Here is a 16,735-nt window from a genome sequence, read left to right as displayed (position 1 = left end):
ATTAGAAACCCAATTCAGAATTGATCCTCCCTGGTCTCCTAATTAAAAGGAGTACTAGCTTTTGTATTTTCTAGGGGCTGATTTGCCACCTCTCTCCTCAGCAAACGAGGTTTTCTTTTCCATTGTGAAATGCCTGTCTTATTTCTTGCCTCTGTGTATTGGGACACTCTTGAGTACTTAAAGTGCATGGATTCTTAGCTGAAAGCTTGAACACTGTCACACTGGGGATCACTTCTAGCAATATTGATACTTCCCCATATTTGCTGCTACCCAACCTTTGGCAGGAATATACTTACCCAGGTAAGCTAGGTGCTCCCCCTACTTCATTAAAGAAAAATATATGCAATGTAGCTGTAGCTTGGCTAAAATAGATGCAGAATAAGTTTCCTACTGAAGATAACAGTTTAAATATAAGGTGGGAATTACTGGTTGCTACTTCTTCCTTGCATGATCTGGGAGAGGGTTTGCCACTCTGATTAGCTGTTAAGCTCCCATCAACCTTACTTTAATTTTAGTAATTCGTAGCTGCAGTCAACCCTAGGGGAGCCAAAAGCAGTACTGATGGGTGTTTGGCCTGAACAAAAGTCTGTTTCTGCTTTGGTCAAGAACCCTGCTGGATAATCACTGATAAAATTCATTGTGTATATGGGTGTATATATATATATTTTTTTTGTACTGAAACTCCTCAAATTAAGTATACAGCAGGTCCTGTACTTTGCCTCTTGCTTTAACCTTACCCTAAGTGAAATGCATGCAAACACTGGAAGCATTCTTACTATTTTACAGCACAAAGTTAGACTTTGATTAGAACTAGTGTATGGTACTCAAAACAAAAAGAAAGGTGACAGCTAACAAACGAAAGTAAAAAGCGCCCCAAACTCTTTCCTGCCAAAGGTCACATTACTGGCTTTGTTCTTCATGGAACTGGAATGTGAAAATCTGTGACCAAGACTATCCCTTCCAAGCTGAGAAAGGAAGAAATACTCTTTTTATCTGTCTCAGTCTCCTGTGTAGTTTCCTTTGTTCACTGACCCACTGTTTCACCTGTGGGCAGAGAAATCAGAAATGGATACAGTTGTGCCCAGGAAAATGCATGTCAGCCTTTGTTACTGTAAGAAAGTTTTAGAAACTTAAATCTACCATTCTTAAAAGCCAGCCCATTTAATTCTCTTCAAATGATTGTGTACTTACAGCACCTTTTTGTTGGATGGATGGGAATACTTAAGAATCAGCTATCAGCCCTTTCTATTCAAGGCCACATGCACCAAGAACTATGGTTTAATTAGCTTTATCTTAAAGGCAATGAACAGATGTTTTTGAAAAAAATGAGAAACAACTGCTATAATAAAAACAAATTGTACTTAAGATCTGGCTTGTAGACTTTTCTAATAATCATTCTATAATAACTGGGGCCAATTTGTGAGTGCATTTCAAATACAAGTCCCAAATTATCTGATCTCTGTAGTTATGAGCTTTGCTATGAAGAACAGATAATAGCAATCTAGTCCTTAACACGTCTTCTGTACTTTAGGGTCAAGTATGATTATTTTTGCTCTTTCATTTCAACACTTCTGCTGCTAATAAGACTGTGTGATACTTTTGCCCACAACAACAGTGAAGTGAGTTGGTCAGCACTTGAGAAGTATGAAGCCTATGTTAGCAGTAAGCCTGTTACTTGTGATTTATTTTTTTTTCATTAGAAAAACATACTCCTCCTAGATCAGTGTTCTGGTTGAAATAGTCAGGAACATGAGAACTTAAAGATGCCACTCTAAACCAATCCTTGCTTTTGGTGAATACAGGAAGCTGTTTCATGATTGTTTTCTTTAAAGTTCCTCTATTTATGTTCAATTAAATTGGAGACATATCTAAGATGGTTACTGATAAAATGTAATTTTATTAAATTATAAATTCCGTAACAAAAACAAGACGGATCAAGAAAGACCTCAAAAACAGAACTACAAGGACTAGATGGTAAAGCCGATGAAAATGCCATGAAGTGTATAGGTAAGAATTTGCAACAAAAGTTAACAGCATTTTTACATTTCCATTGAAGGAAGGTAAATGCTTGCTCTTTGCCTAGTAAAAACACATTTTAACTCCAAACTCACATCTATTTTTCTCACATTAAATTAAGCATCCTGCTCACACCCAACATCGTGTCTGCTCCCACGTTGCTTTAGTGTTCTTTTCATACATCAATCCATGCAGAAAGTAGTAAGACACTTAATGCAACAATCAGATAATGAAGACAATTCAAGTTGTACAGTAGATATACATTGGCCAAAAAGGGATAGAGTATCTTCAAGGGCAAAATGCTACAAAATAAACACAAGACATTTTCAAGAAAACCGGGTATTGCTAAGCAGCTTTCAAACCATTAACAGGACAACCCAGTTTCTTACAGTTAGTCTTCCAGCTAAGACATGTTAAAAGACTTAAGTTAGGCCAAATCTGCTGCTTCCCTTTGCCCCACCCTCCCACCAAACACACTGCTAGGTCTGAGTGCAATGCCAACGTGGACAGAAAATTTACAGATAGGAGACTGAGTTTTTAAATTGCATGGCTCCAGATTTACACTTCAGTGACTGTGCACTGTCCATCTGGCCTCCTAGATCTTACACTTGCATTTGCCACCCCTCCCCCTGCCACTGGTCTATCCGCTCCAGGCTGGTTTGTGTTTGCATTCAAGTGTCTCTGCTGGGCAGAGGATGGATGTTGCTGGAGGGGATCAGACACATCCTCGCTATCGCTGCTAGCATCCGATTCAGTCTCCTCCACAGAGGTGTCAGGGGCTGGTACCCTACCAGAAGATGATGATTCGTGGTCCTCCTCTCCCTCTCCTCTATGACTCCTTTCAGCCATACTGTCTCCATTTATTTGTAAGTGGGCAAAAGAGTTCTCCAGAGAAGTGCTTGCATCAGGAGAGGGTGTCGAAGGACTCACAAGCTGACCATCCAGTGATGGCAGGGGCCTAGCAGAAACAGGCACCAGAGGCTGTACAGCTGCAGCCCCTCCAGTCAGTGTGCTGTCTGCACCATCAGCAGAGCTCTCTCGTGCCAGGTTGACACTGTTACTGTCACAGTCCAACCTAAGCCCAGCCACTCCCTTCTTTGGTATATCTATTATGTCCCGTTTTATTTTTCTGCGCCGTCCATGCTCATTTCTCCTATACTGAACCATGTTTTCCAGATCTGCTATGTACAAAAACCCAGCAATTAGCATTTCAGTGCTCTTTTTACCCTTGGAAAAGGCATCTTCCAGCTCCCTGCTGGTACGTTCATCATACTGCCACCAACCATTTCTTCCTTCATAGTACCAAGCGTATTCTCCATTGCCTCTGCTTGCTGCTTTGAGTTCTTCTGGTGATAATAGAGTTGGCTTGTCAAGAAAATCCTCTGGGATCTCCTGCCGGCAGAGTGCACAACGTTTCCCAAGCCAAGAAGCTCCCTTGACACATAGATAGCAGAACACGTGTTTACAAGGCAGACTTACTGGATGGACACACGTTTGCAGACAGATAGCACATTCAGGGACTGTCAGGGAAGGTGCAGCATTAGCACACGACTCATTTGTCTTCCTGTTTGTGGGAAGCATGTTGATTGAATGATCTATTTCACCACAGCCAGCCATCCTGCAGAAGATCAAAGAGAGGCTTAAGTCAGTTTATTGTGTCAACCTAAACTAGGGCCTTTACCTCGCAGTCCACATAATGAGATGTTTGCCTTATCTTAAGGTGAGATATCGTTTATGAAGCTCAACTTCTGAAGAAACTGACACAGGTTAGCATCCTGTTTCCTCAGTCAACAGACTAAGCTGAATTTAGGGAGAATTTCTTTTGTAATCACTAAGCTTTAATTTTCTGCTTCGTTTTTAATAAAATACCGTGCCAAGCTTTGAAATTTCCTCTGTCCTCTTCTCGAAGCAGTACTGATTGATGAACTTCATGCAGCCTAAAGGCACTACAAAATGTCCAGCCATTTTGGAGCATCCTCAGAAAATTTAAAGAAGCTATGATTCTTTTCCCAAGGGGGTAACTTAACCACAGATCCATCTAATTTCACAGTACTGGGGTTCATCAGTTTGATTTGTGGATTATTGGAACAGTCCTTCAGAGTAGGGTCCCATAGTACAAAATGAATTTGGCAGAAGCACCAGACTGTATTCCCACTCTGTTAGTCACCATACACCCCAGTGTACTATTCCTGAGACTGCTTTGCAACAGCCACAGGGCTACAGAAAGAACTGGATTTGAAAACTGAAGTGACTTTTTCAAAACATATCTTGCATTTCTTATTCCCAAAGAGCAGGTGAACTCGCTGATTTACCTCAAAAGGAATTGTTCCAGCCCAGAAGAAGGGGTAGTATATCATAGGAGATGAAACACACAGCCAGAATCTGATTAGTTTGTGAACTTCCTTCTCTAGTCATGCCTTACTTCTGTCATTAAAGATGATTTTTCTAACCAACTCTATGAAAAGTGAGGATAAGACCAAAGAATGCATAACTGTGCTGCTCTGTCATTTTGTAGCAGTTCAATAGGTGAAATACTCTAGCTTTAACATGCAAAAAACTGCTTAGAGATGTTTTAGTCATGCCCATCTTTTTACACATTGTTTCATAACAATTTTCCCTTTATATTCTTACATATTAGCAATCAAAACAAAACACCAAATATCAAATGAGGGAGAAAATGGGGCCTGAGAAGTTACCTTTTCCATATTAAATCTCCAAGGAATTTGGTAGAATAGGGCTCATATTTAGCAAAATAGCCTTCTGGTAAAACTAGTCTTTGCTGTATTAACAATTGAGAATGGCTAAACCAAAATGATCACAGAATCACAGAAAGGTGGGGTCGGAAGGGACCGTCACAGGTGATGCAGTCCCAGTCCCATCTCCTGCTCCACATGATCCAACCAACAGTTCTAGATCTGGCCAGTCATGGCTTTGTCTAGATCAGTTTTTTGAAACCTGCAAGGATAGTTGTATCACAGTCTGCCCAGGCAGCCTGTTCCAATGTTAGACATACTTCTAGCAAAACACTCAGGAGAAAATCTCCATTGTTAACTGTGAAAGCCTTGTTGCTTTACACAAATATCGCTGGGCTATTAAAAAAAAAAAACCAAACACATCATTATAAATATAGATACAGAAGCATATATAAGTGCTATTTACTTAAAATGTCTCTCTCCATACTGTTTCCTTCTATCACTGTAATTTCTCTCGAAAAAGTCCAATGCCTTTCCCTAATCCAATTATTTTAATCAAACTATTTTTAAAAGCTCTACAGCTCATATTTTTCCCTGAAGTAGCACATAATTGTGTCCATCTATGTTTCGGTTTTGTATCTAAATTCTTCTCTGAGATTAAACCCTAATCTGTGTGCTAGTTCTTCATTCAGCATGCCAGCTGCAGACACGGCTCTACCTGGTAATTGTCTTTACTGTACAATACATATACATGTACAAGATCCATGCTAGCAGTGTTGAGAACAAGTTGCTTTCTGACAGTCTCACACATTTCAAACAAAACTTTACAACAAAATTCGTTTTTTGTTTTGTTTTTATGATGAGAAACTTGTTAGAAAAAGGAAAGAAGAAAAGCTATTTGAATTTCAGAGTACCCATGGATACAATTCGATCAGTGTCTCACAACAAAAGAGCTGAAAGAGAAATCCATGTATCGATTGATTTCTGCCAACCATGGCTGAGGAATAAAGATCTGAATTTTCAAATGTTCCCATAATGACATATTACTGTGAGAAAAGGCACAGCAGCTGAGATTTGTTTCCACGCTGCAGTTTTACAAAAGGCTTCCTTCCCTTAAATACATTTTACAAGCTTGTCTGCTTCAATTAAAAAAGAAACAACCAGAAGATTAGTAACCACTGTATAAACTATGTATCATAATTAAGAATTTGCAATCTGCTGAGATCAAAAATCAGTTCATTTTGACAAATCAAATTGTACCTGGTATCATAAGTTAACTCAAGTAAACTAAAAGCAGTGAGTTCTCACCTGTTCACTGCGCAATGCTGTAACACCTGAGCTGTGTTCAACTGGTCACCTATTAATCTGAGGGTTCTCTGGTTCTTTAACAGATCAAAACCTTAACACAACACAGCACATGAACGTAAAGAAAGGATAAATGTCTTATCTTTAAAGTCTTCAGTGATTTTTAATGACTTGGAAGAAAACACTGTGTGCACAATTAATACAGTTAAGGAATAACTCTTTATCTCTAAGCAAGCACTACCCAGCAACGTAAACTCTTAATAAGAGATAAGACAACTGCAGTTGCATGTGCTCAGAATGCAGGACAATTATGCATCTGAAGATTTAGATGAACTAAACTGAGGCTGTCTCCCTTTTTGTTTCTAAAGAAAGATCCTAATTAATCCTTTATTGATAACCTATTTAAGTATCAGACCTAGTTCACAGTTGGTTTATAAGCAAGTGTGATGACATATATGCAGATTTCTATCAAACAAGTACTCCCTTAGAAAGGAGGAAAAACATCTAGGGCTGCTATTCTGCTAAGCTATGACTGTGGAAGCACTTTTTTCCAGCTCTGCGACATTAATAACTAAATACAACTGAGTACAGACTACTTTCCCTGAAATTAACTTTAGAACAAGACTTAACCAAAAAAGTCTTCATATTAAAATGGCTTTCAAATGCTAAAGTTCTGCTTTTTTGAAAGTTGAGTTCCTTTAATCATTTTGGGAAGAAGGGAAAATTACATTATTGAATAAATTAAATCAAACTCATCGACGCTTTCTAAAAATAAGTATTTTGATAATCAGTTCAGGTATAAAAAAAAAAAGAGAGCAACAAGCATTTCAGCACTGCGTTTTAACACAAATACAGCCCAAAGCCAACTGAGAAGAAGCTGGCTTACAGTCTTGCCAGATCTCACATCCTCTCCTCTCGCCTCTATTATCTTTTTCTTTTAAATTAGTATTTAAACCTACATTTCACTGAGTAAGCTTAGGGTGCCTTCAGTAGCACACAAAGTATGCTGCTGTGGACCAGGTAATGCATAGGAGCTGTATGAGAATTCCCCTGGCCTACTGGGACTCCGTCAGAAGAAAAAGTAAATTCCCATAAAACCACCCAAAAACAGAGTAATTTTTCGGATTCCAGGTCAAATTCTAACTGCAAGCAGGCATTCTGTCAAGGAGCTGGCACATATAAGTCCATTCATAAAACAGCAGCTTACTTCTTCTAAGAAATTTCTACTGGAGCATGCCACAGGACTAAGGTGTCCTCTCTTCAGATGTCTCCAGCTGCGATGGCAGGTCCTCCTTCCAAAGGCTGGCTCATTCCTGACTTGTCTTGCCCAATGGTACACTACTGTTTCAGCTTCTCTGCACGCTACTGGAAAGCAAACAGTATTGCCATTACAACAGTGTTGTACAGAGGTACAAGCAAGCAAAACACACCACCATGGTCCTGTTACACGAACGGAATTACTATTCTTATAGCCTGACAAAGGCTATTTTCAATGTACAGAAATATCACCATCAGACTTTGTCTTATTTTTTTTCCCCACGGTTTGACGTCAATTATTTTGACGTCTTAATTTACACAAGTTATCATTTCCTAAAGTATTACAAAAGGCAATTATCTTTAGCTATATTAAGTCAATGCCTTGTTTCCATAAAGTAACTATGTACACAAAAGGAGAAATGAGATCAAAGATAGGAGTATGTTATGTTAATGCAAATTTAATTTCTAGTATATGACTTCTGCCATTCTGGAAGTTTAGAATGTAACAACAGCTACCCAAATACATATGCAGAAAGAACATTTCATACCACATTATCCCAAAGGACTATCTATCTAGTCTTGTATCTTGTCTCGAAACAGGCAGGTGTCCGAGGAGAAAACAGTGCATGTGAACATGGGACTTTCCCTAGGCACTCTCCACAATTCAAGCAGTCTGTTGACTAGGGCCTTCCTTATAACATTTGCTCAAGGAAAGAATCATTTCAGCATAAAAGCAGTGCATATCAAACTAACGTACAGACTAGAGAGAAATGGAGGATCAATAACTCCCTGACTGAACATGGAACACTTTGCATTATAGTCTTCTGTGCCACAGTCTATCCAACGATTGAACACTTATCATTAATAACGCTGGAATGAAATGTTCAGATGGCTTCTAAGACACATTAGTCAAACATTATTTTCTTTACAGCTGAGCTTCACGTGGCATTCAGTGCAGCTATTTTTAGAGACCATTCCTAAGGAAAAAAAAAAAGCAAAAATTAACGTGCCTAACCATTTGTCCTAGCACCTTTTCAAAAGACAGATCTCCCCTCACCATTTCTTTACACATCAATCTGGAGAGCTGCAATCACATTAAAATTCTGGCTCTACTAATCCGCTCAGAAAAGATACGGTGTTTGCTATGATCAAAGAGACAGCTGCAACAAGCTCAGTGCTGTGAATGTGGCGTTCAGTCCTTCATCTTAGGGCTGGCTTTCTATGGTACATCTGTGGGCTTCACTCGAAGTCTTTTATCTATTACCTCTTGCAATCCGCTATTAGAGGTAGCACATTGTGAGACCAAATGTTATGTGGAGATGGGAGAAGGAGGTTGGGTCATTTCTGACAGATTTCTCAGGGAAAAAAATGTGTGCACGTACTTAACGTATGTAATTATACCTAGAAGAATCCAATTAGGGCATAATTATAGGATTATGGCACAGCAACTTCATAATTGCTGCACAGCTATTAGAAAGAACTAGTTCACATACTGACTTCAGGTAACCTCCATGCTTCATTACATTGTTATTTATTTAATAAGCCAGTCCTGGAAATTTTACTAAATGGGATAAAAGATGCTTGTGGTTACACACACACCCCTTCCTGGACTCTGCTCCTTTGAAGTGAAGTGGCTGAGAGCTGCGTTCTATACATAGCAATTAACTTCCTACGCTAGAAGAACATCTCATACAAGGAGTTACGCTACCTGCGGCAACCTGCGTGCGTCCCTTCCTCCTGTGCAGTCACCAATCCCACGAAGCCTATTGCACACCGACTCTGAAACACAGCCCACAACAGATGAAGGACAATCCCACTCACTAGGAATAGGAATTCAAACTTGGCATCACCAGCTGGGCAACAACTGGTCCCACACTGCGGCTCAGCCAGCGTTAACCACCCCTTGTTTCCTTGGAAGGCTGTCAGGACGCCTGCTGGGGGACCTTGTGCCAGTTTCTTCCCACACCATGTTAGGATGCTGAAGCGATGTTCCCCCTAGCAGACCTGACATCCAAAAATGGTACGAGGTCTTCTTTGATAAAAGCATCAAGCTTTTACTAAGCCAAGATGGAGTGAAACCATCTCTTGTCAGATCAGTTGGCTGCTGCCTATCAAATTCCCAGTAGCCCATCATAGCCAGGACAATTTTTTCACTTTTCTACTATTTCGGAGACATGAGTGACATGAGTGAAGGAAAAATAGCAACAACAAACAGATTTCCAGAAACTTACACAAGAAGCCAATCCTAAATGTAAGTGCAGTGTTTGTTACTGACGACCCTAGGAAATCTTTGTAAATAAAGTTTAGCTATTTAGAAAAAAAAACAAAAACACCACTGGTAAATTCAACTAAAGCCAGCTTCTCACTTGCTGAAGGCTATCACTTAAAACCTTGCCTCAAATGAAAGGTGATCTCACAAGTTCTGCAACACCAGACAGACCACTTTACAACAGTTACCACAAACTCATCCTTTGTCTGCCAGAGGCTGAAAATTGAACAGGTGCAGCACTACAAAGGAAATGATAACAGGTAAACGTTCTTCTGTGATTCAATACTTGACTGTTACCATCAGGCTCCCTACATATATCTCAGTTACTGAGGAGGTGGGGTGGGGGAAGGTAGAAGCAGGAGAAAAAGGATCCCAGAACTCTTCATACAGGACAGCATGAGCCAAATACTGGGAAAGGAAGGAAGGATGGTGGTGGTTGCTTTACGCAGGTGGTGTTCTGTTTCATAAGAGAGAAAAAAATAATAATAATAAAAAAATTGCTCTCCCATCTGTAGGCCTATTATCATCGATACAGTATCAGCTAAAGGTATGGAATCTATCTGGTATTTCTGTAACTGCCAGCAAGCATTGGACTGCACAGCAGGTAAATAACCTCACTGCCTCCTCTCTCTCTTAAACTTAGAATACTTTCAGAAATCACTGATGTGATAATGCTTCAAATTCCCTGTCGTCCCTTATACAGCATTACTACACGTTAATTTAAAAAAGCCTATATATATCGGAATGGATCAGAGTTACAGAAAAACAGTCAAGTGCAGAACAGTCAACCATTTTGGTACTAAACTGCTACACAGTTATTCAAAATGAGTTTCTTCTGCTGTGCTATAACTGGGACCCCGCGTCCTATTTCATTTTACTTAAGTGAGGAAAACCTGTTTTGTACTCAAATAAGAGGACAGTGACAAAATTCCTGTGGGAAAACAAAGCAAAAATGGGCAGCTGAAGCTATCAACGTTTCTGAGAGAGAAATAAAGCACAGGAACACTGAACATGCACAGAAGGAGAAAAAAACTCATCAATTCCAAGAAAGATTTTTCCCCAGCAACTCCAAGAGCCTTCCAAACCTTATTCAACTCCAAAAGTCCTGCAGCTCCATCTCTCTGGGCAAATGACAATTCCATTACATCTACACCAATGCCGTGGATTTGAAAGGAAACAAAAAGAACAAAACTTTCACTCAGCCACTTAAACAACTGGTACTTCGGTTTGCTTGGAAAGAAGCCACGTTAACTGCATAGGGCTATAAAGCAAGCCTGCACAAACATCAAATATTTAAGATTTACTCCAAGTGACCAAATCAATATTCAGATTTTAACATGCCTTCGGTACAACCACAAGTGATCACTTTTGGCGGTGCGTTTTCAGAGGCACTTTAAGGCCTAATTTTAAGCAACCCACTGCCCAGAGGCAGCAGCTAACAACGCCACAGCGCTGTACCTTCAGCACGACCGATGTGACAGAACACTTTAAAGCTCCGCTCCCTTTTCTTCCTTGTCATTACCCAGCACACTGCACGCTGCGCTCCCAGCAACAAGCTCTACACTATTTCTCCTTCACACCGCAGGAAAGTTATGCGAAGACGGAAATAAGATGCTTTGATTGGGGTTTCTTCATATGCGGAAAGCAGACATCCACAGCGTGAGAAATCTCGTATTTACCGAGTATTTCGCAATAATTTCTCAGCGGTGACGATACGTATAGCACCAAGCGCAAGACCTATTTTTTCATCCCATTTTATCACTCCCGAAGGATGCAATTAAAAACCTCGAACCCGGACCGTCAGCCACAGAGAAACAAAAGCATCTGGCGGCACCGCTCGCAGCTCCTCACGCGCTTCCTGTCGCGCTCGCCGACATTCCTCGCTCCCCCTCCGGCTGCGAGGCTCCGGCGCTGACAGCGGACGGACGGCAGCCGAGAGCCAGCCCGCTGCCCGCCCGCCCCTCCACCAGGCCCAGACCGCGGCCCTGCGCGACCGCGCACGGCCGCCTCCTCCCTCGGCGGCGAACAGCGGCGCCGCTGGACGTGGGCCTCTGCCCGGACCCGAGGGCGGCACCCGCCGGTTCTCCTCCGCCGCAGGGCGCAGGGCCGCGGCAGGCCCGCTCCGCCCGCCGGCCTTTTGTCTGGGGCCGGCGCCTACTTCCCGGCCAGATCTCGGCTCCCGCCCCGGCCCCGATCCCGCTGTCAGCGCGGCCACTGGTCCCCCCACCCGCTCCGGGGACTCACCCGCCGGGCCGAGCCGGCTCGCGCCGCTCCGCCGCCACCTGCCGCCGCCTCCGCGGGACGCGCTGACGTCACGCGCGGAGCAGAGCGGGGGAGGCCGCGCCACCGTGACGCCGCGGATCGGGAGGAGCCAAAACCGGCTCCGCCGCTGGGGGGGGGGGCGCGCGCGTGTGACGCCATGGCGCCGCGCCGCCACACCCCGCTCTCGTGGTGCTGCCATGGCGACGAGGCCTGCAGCGCACCCTCACCGCAGCTTTTGTGGGTTCGGCGTCCCCATCGAACGGAGGTTATAGGAAAATAAAGCGCCCTGGATAAGGTGTTCTTAGTAACAAATAAATCCGCGTCTGTGTTTCAGAGTCTGACAGTTTAGTTCGTTTGAGAAAGTGCAGTAGTGAAAGCAGGGTTTCATTTTACTCTCCGTGAAGAGATGGTTAAAGGCAATATCAGGTTATGCTGTAGTGGGTAGCCGAAGAACGGTGCCTGCAATAACATCAGCCCTCATTGCCAGCTTTTATTTCAATCCAAACACATGTTGTGTGCACATCTCTTTCTGTACTAGCTGCTGTAGCACCAGCACATTTACCCTGGTTCTGCAGTGGTTTCTGTAACATGCCTTAGCTCTGCCTGTCTCTTGCAACTGAAAGCGCCTCCACTCTTTCTTTCTGCTTCCTTCGCAGCTCTGTGCCCTCCTTTGTTTCTCTTTGTTACCGTTGCCTACAGTGTCATCAATCTGGAATTCGTGTCTGATGCTTGCCACTACATTATTAATGTGCACAGTGGCTTGAAAAGTAAAGATTCACCAGACAAGTCCTGAGAGGACACCTCCTCCCTTAGCAAGAATCTGCACCCCCACCATTAATATTTTGCTGACGCTTTGACAATTGAGAGCTATTAATCATGTTTCAGTCTTTCTACTTATGAAGACTTTTTTTCTGCTTCTTTAGATGTGTGTGATACTATGTAAACCTTTGCAGATATGCAGGTATACTATGAGCTCAACCCTTGCTGCAGGTGACAAAACTGGGGAAAGATGGGAGAAAACAGTCTCCTGCCATGGTTTGAGTTTGTATCAAAAACAAGTCACAATGGCAGCAAAAGAGTGGGTAATATGTGAATCACAGAATCACACAATGGCTTGGGTTGGAAGAGACTTCAAAGCCCACACAGTCCCAGCCCCTTGCCACCTACCAGATCAGGCTGCCTAAGGCCCCATCCAACCTGGCCTTAAGAACCTCCAGGGGTGGGGCATAAATGGGATAGGGTATGGAATCATTACCCCTTTTCCTCACACCTATAACTTCAGCAACCCATCTGTATAGAATGAGAAGCTGTAAAGCCACCTACATGACACTAGAGTGGCAGGTGTGCCCCTGGCTCCTCTGTTCAGGCAGCCAGAGGAGGGGCTGAGGAGTTCCAAAGCAAAAACATATTAAAAGCAAAAATCCTGACAGTGTTTTGATGACACATTTGTTCCATGAAACCCTATTGCTTATAGCTCACTGTGTTCCTATCCTCTAAGCTGTTGCAGAGCTCCCCCCACGCACCTCTAACATTTTCATTAAAGCGATATGTTGTTACCATCACAGAGGGCTGGGTGAGATATGGAAAATCTCCAAAATTCTTTCTTTTTAGAAATTAGATATGTTGTTTCTACAGTACTCGACACAAGCTTGTCCCTGATGCTGCAGGCGTTTGAAGTACCAAGTGGCCTGGCAGCTGGTCCTGTGCTGCACAGCTAATGTCAGGCCAGTGGTCCCTGTCCCTGTCCCTGGCAGCATTGGCTCTCAGGAGCAGTCACTGGTGAGCACTGTCACAGCAGTAGGATGGATCAGTATGACGATCACTGAGACAAATGTAACTCTGCATCAGCTCCCCGAAAGTGCAGTTGTTTTGGTGAAGTGCGAGGCCTGGCTGGCTGTGAGGTGATCAGTGGCCCTCCAAAAGCTTGGTCTTACAACTTGGTTTTCAATTTGACCAGTTGAAAACTATTGAGATGTGTCAGCAGTCTTCACTTACTGGTCTTACTGTACTGTAGCTAAGCTGCTTTCTAGTCACTATTTGTAGATTCTGAATAAAATGCTAAGGCTTGAATTGATGTATCAAATTCTGTACCTCGTATAATTTCTGTATTTTTCTTACATAATTTAGATATGTAGCGATGTCTGCCAAATAGACTGTTATTTAACAGTTTTGGAAGGATTGTGCTGTTTAGTCATGGGAACAATCCCATTTTTCTCTAAAACATAAAGTTGAATGATGCTGAGGAGAAGTGTGAGAAGAGGAGATGAGGGTGAGTTCTTTTTCTCATTTCTCCTAACCTGTGACTCTCACTGGACCTGTACCCATTCTGTCTGTGAACTCACAGGGAGAAGTCTGTATTGTTTTGCTTTCGTTTAAAGGCAGTAAAAAATTCCACACAGCACACACAAACTTACTTTATTACCCCAGTTGGCAGGAAAGGTAAAATGTTCTTCCACCAGTAAGTAAACGTTGACTTTTTCCATAACCCCATCTGTCACAATCATATCACAGTGTATGTTGCTGTTGAATTGAAGTCATCCATATGGCAAAGCAGACAAGCAGAAGGAAAAAAAAAATAAAAACAACAAAAAGCCCCAGCTACTGTGTTATAATATAATGTACCTAAATCCTTTCTTTTCCTTACAGCAGTTTTCCAGGATGAAAACCTACTTCAACATCTTTGTCACTGACCTGAATGGACAGATTTAGTAAGTTTCTTGACAGTATGTGCTGCCATTCAGTGAGACCTGGACAGTTTGGAGAGTTGAGCAGAGAGGAACCTGATGAGGTTTGGCAGGGATAAGTCAGAGTCCTACGCCTGGGGAAGAATAACTGCATGCATCAGTAAAGGTTAGGGACTGGCCTGCTGGAAAGGAGCTCTGCAGAGAAAAACCTGGCTGTCCTAGTAGACAACTGGTTGGCCATGAGCCAGCTGTGTGCCCTTGTGGCTAAGAAGACCAAGGTTTTCCTGGAGTGCATTTAAAAGGCTGTGACCAGCAGATCATCAGATGTGCTCCTTTCACTTTGCTCTGCCCTGGTGAGGCCACATCTGGAGTACTGCATCTAGTTCTGGCCTCCCCATTTCAAGAAAGACAGGGATCTCCTAGAGGGCGTCCAGAAGAGGGCCACAAAGATGATGAGGGGCCTGGAGCATCTCTCTTATGAGGAGAGGCTAAGATACCCGGGACTGTTCAGTCTGGGGAGTAGAAAACTAAGGGGAAGTCTTACCAACACTTATAAAAATCTAAAGGATGGGAGTCACGTGGATGGGGCCAAGGTCTTTTTGTTGGTGCCCAGCAACAGAATAAGGACATAAACTGGAACATGGAAATTTCCCTTATGAATATGAGGAAAAACTTTCCTGTGAGGGTGACAGAGCACTGCAACAGGCTGCCCAGAGAAGCAGTGAAGTCTCCTTCTCTGGAGATATGCAAAACCCTCAATCAATTCTGTGATTCTGTGTTTCTGTGATTTTTCCAGTAGTAAATCTTGTGTTCTAGACTCTAGACCTCTAAAATCTCTTTCTTTTTAACTTCCTTCCCACTAAAAGAGAATATAGTATAGAAAAACATGATCCTCATAATAATGAAGTTTTTAAAAAATAAGCAGGCTAAGTTCTAGATTTTTTAATTTTGTCCCCTGTGTTTTACATCTTTTTAATGAATATTTATTTAGCTATAAGGCAGACTGTATTTTAACTGTAGTTGAAGTTGAGTTTGTGCTATGATAATACATTTTCACAAATCATATCTTCTTGCAAACTGGATAGAGTCACTAGATTTTGATGAAAATCTACTAGAGCTAGCACTATTATGCCTACATTTTATTTTAATGGAAAGAAAGCAAAATATCGCAAATGTGATATAGTGATCATCATCTTTCATTTAAGGAATAATGAAATAGAAATTGCAGTTTCCCTTTGTATCACTAGATGGTATATGTTAACTGTAGGGAAACTGTGCTCTTCAAAACAGTGTTGGTTGAATACAGGTATTTCTCTCCCAGTCCAGCTAATGCACTGAGCAAACTCCTGGATTGCAGAGTAAATGCGTACAAAACCATTCCTTTCTTAATGGCATGAACTCTGAGCTGACAGGATTTAATTGAGAATTTGAGGCATCCTCAGTGCTTACGGGATGCAAAAACGCTATTTTAATATTAAAAAAGAATAAAGTTAAAGGCTCATCATTCTGATACCCACACAGCTCCAACACAGTACTTACACCAGTCTCTTATTTATGCTTGTAAGTAGCCTCATTCAATCCAGCAGGGTAGATTGCCTAGTGGATATCTGTGTAATTCACTGCTGCTGCCTTGCGATTCCCTTACACTGGTACAGGACACATACAAAGATTTCTATGTACTCTCCTTCCTACAAAAGAGGACAAGAAATGATCTGAAAGCAAGGGAGTGTTTTTAAACCTTGTGTGGATCTTTGCCAGGGGAGGAGAAGGACAAAATGACATTCTGGTTGAAGTCTCTGACAAATAAGTTTAAAAATATCATGAGCAGGCTCCCCTACTAGCACCATTTATCCGGAAGAGGTACTTCAGCAGAAAATAAATGATTTGCAATCTCAAGTGAAGGAATGCATTTTCTGCAGCTCAGAGTGCAATGCCCTTTCACGCTGTCTGCTTAGTGCCTTAATGTCAGCCACTTCCTGCTCATCTTGTTAGTTCTAGTGGTCCTAATTGTTCTGATAGAGTCTGAGTCAATTTTGTGGGTTTCAAAGAACGACAAAAATTAGCTACAACAATGCCATACTGCTCTCTGGACCCAAAGGAAGACGGTAAGCAGAAAGCAGAATGCTGAGAGGAAAAGTTCACAAAATCATTACTGTGCCTTTGGGACTCAGACTTCAGAGGGTACAGCTTTCTAATCTCTGCTCTGGCATGAGTTTTCCCAAATCAAAAGTAAATCTAGCTTTCTGTAA

General features: G+C 42.2%; 2 protein-coding genes across 2 annotated transcripts in view; both read right to left on the bottom strand.

The window, feature by feature from the left end:
- Positions 1-1,869: 1,869 nt before the first annotated feature.
- RNF146 (ring finger protein 146) lies at positions 1,870-3,633 on the bottom strand. Its single transcript, XM_042893784.1, has one exon. The coding sequence runs from the start codon at positions 3,631-3,633 to the stop codon at positions 2,575-2,577; it is 1,059 nt and encodes a 352-aa protein (XP_042749718.1). The 3' UTR covers positions 1,870-2,574.
- RSPO3 (R-spondin 3) overlaps positions 3,546-16,735 on the bottom strand; it is a 91,870-nt gene continuing 78,680 nt past the window's right edge. The window contains exons 5-6 of the mRNA XM_042893811.1: positions 7,222-7,379; positions 3,546-3,634 (exon numbers count right to left, since the gene is read on the bottom strand). Coding sequence (XP_042749745.1) covers positions 3,617-3,634; positions 7,222-7,379 — 176 coding nt within the window. The 3' untranslated portion in view covers positions 3,546-3,616. The remainder of the gene's footprint in view (positions 3,635-7,221; positions 7,380-16,735) is intronic.

This window comes from Lagopus leucura, unplaced genomic scaffold (assembly GCF_019238085.1).
Source record: "Lagopus leucura isolate 7727_CA_CO unplaced genomic scaffold, USGS_WTPT01 Super-Scaffold_73, whole genome shotgun sequence".
Lineage (NCBI taxonomy): Eukaryota > Metazoa > Chordata > Aves > Galliformes > Phasianidae > Lagopus > Lagopus leucura.
Note: the sequence above shows the minus strand (reverse complement) of the source record. Positions and strands in the feature narration are given on the sequence as shown.

Coding starts and splice junctions, on each gene's coding strand:
- RNF146 (XM_042893784.1), bottom strand. CDS start 3,633: ATGGCTGGCTGTGGTGAAATAGATCATTCAATCAACATGCTTCCCACA.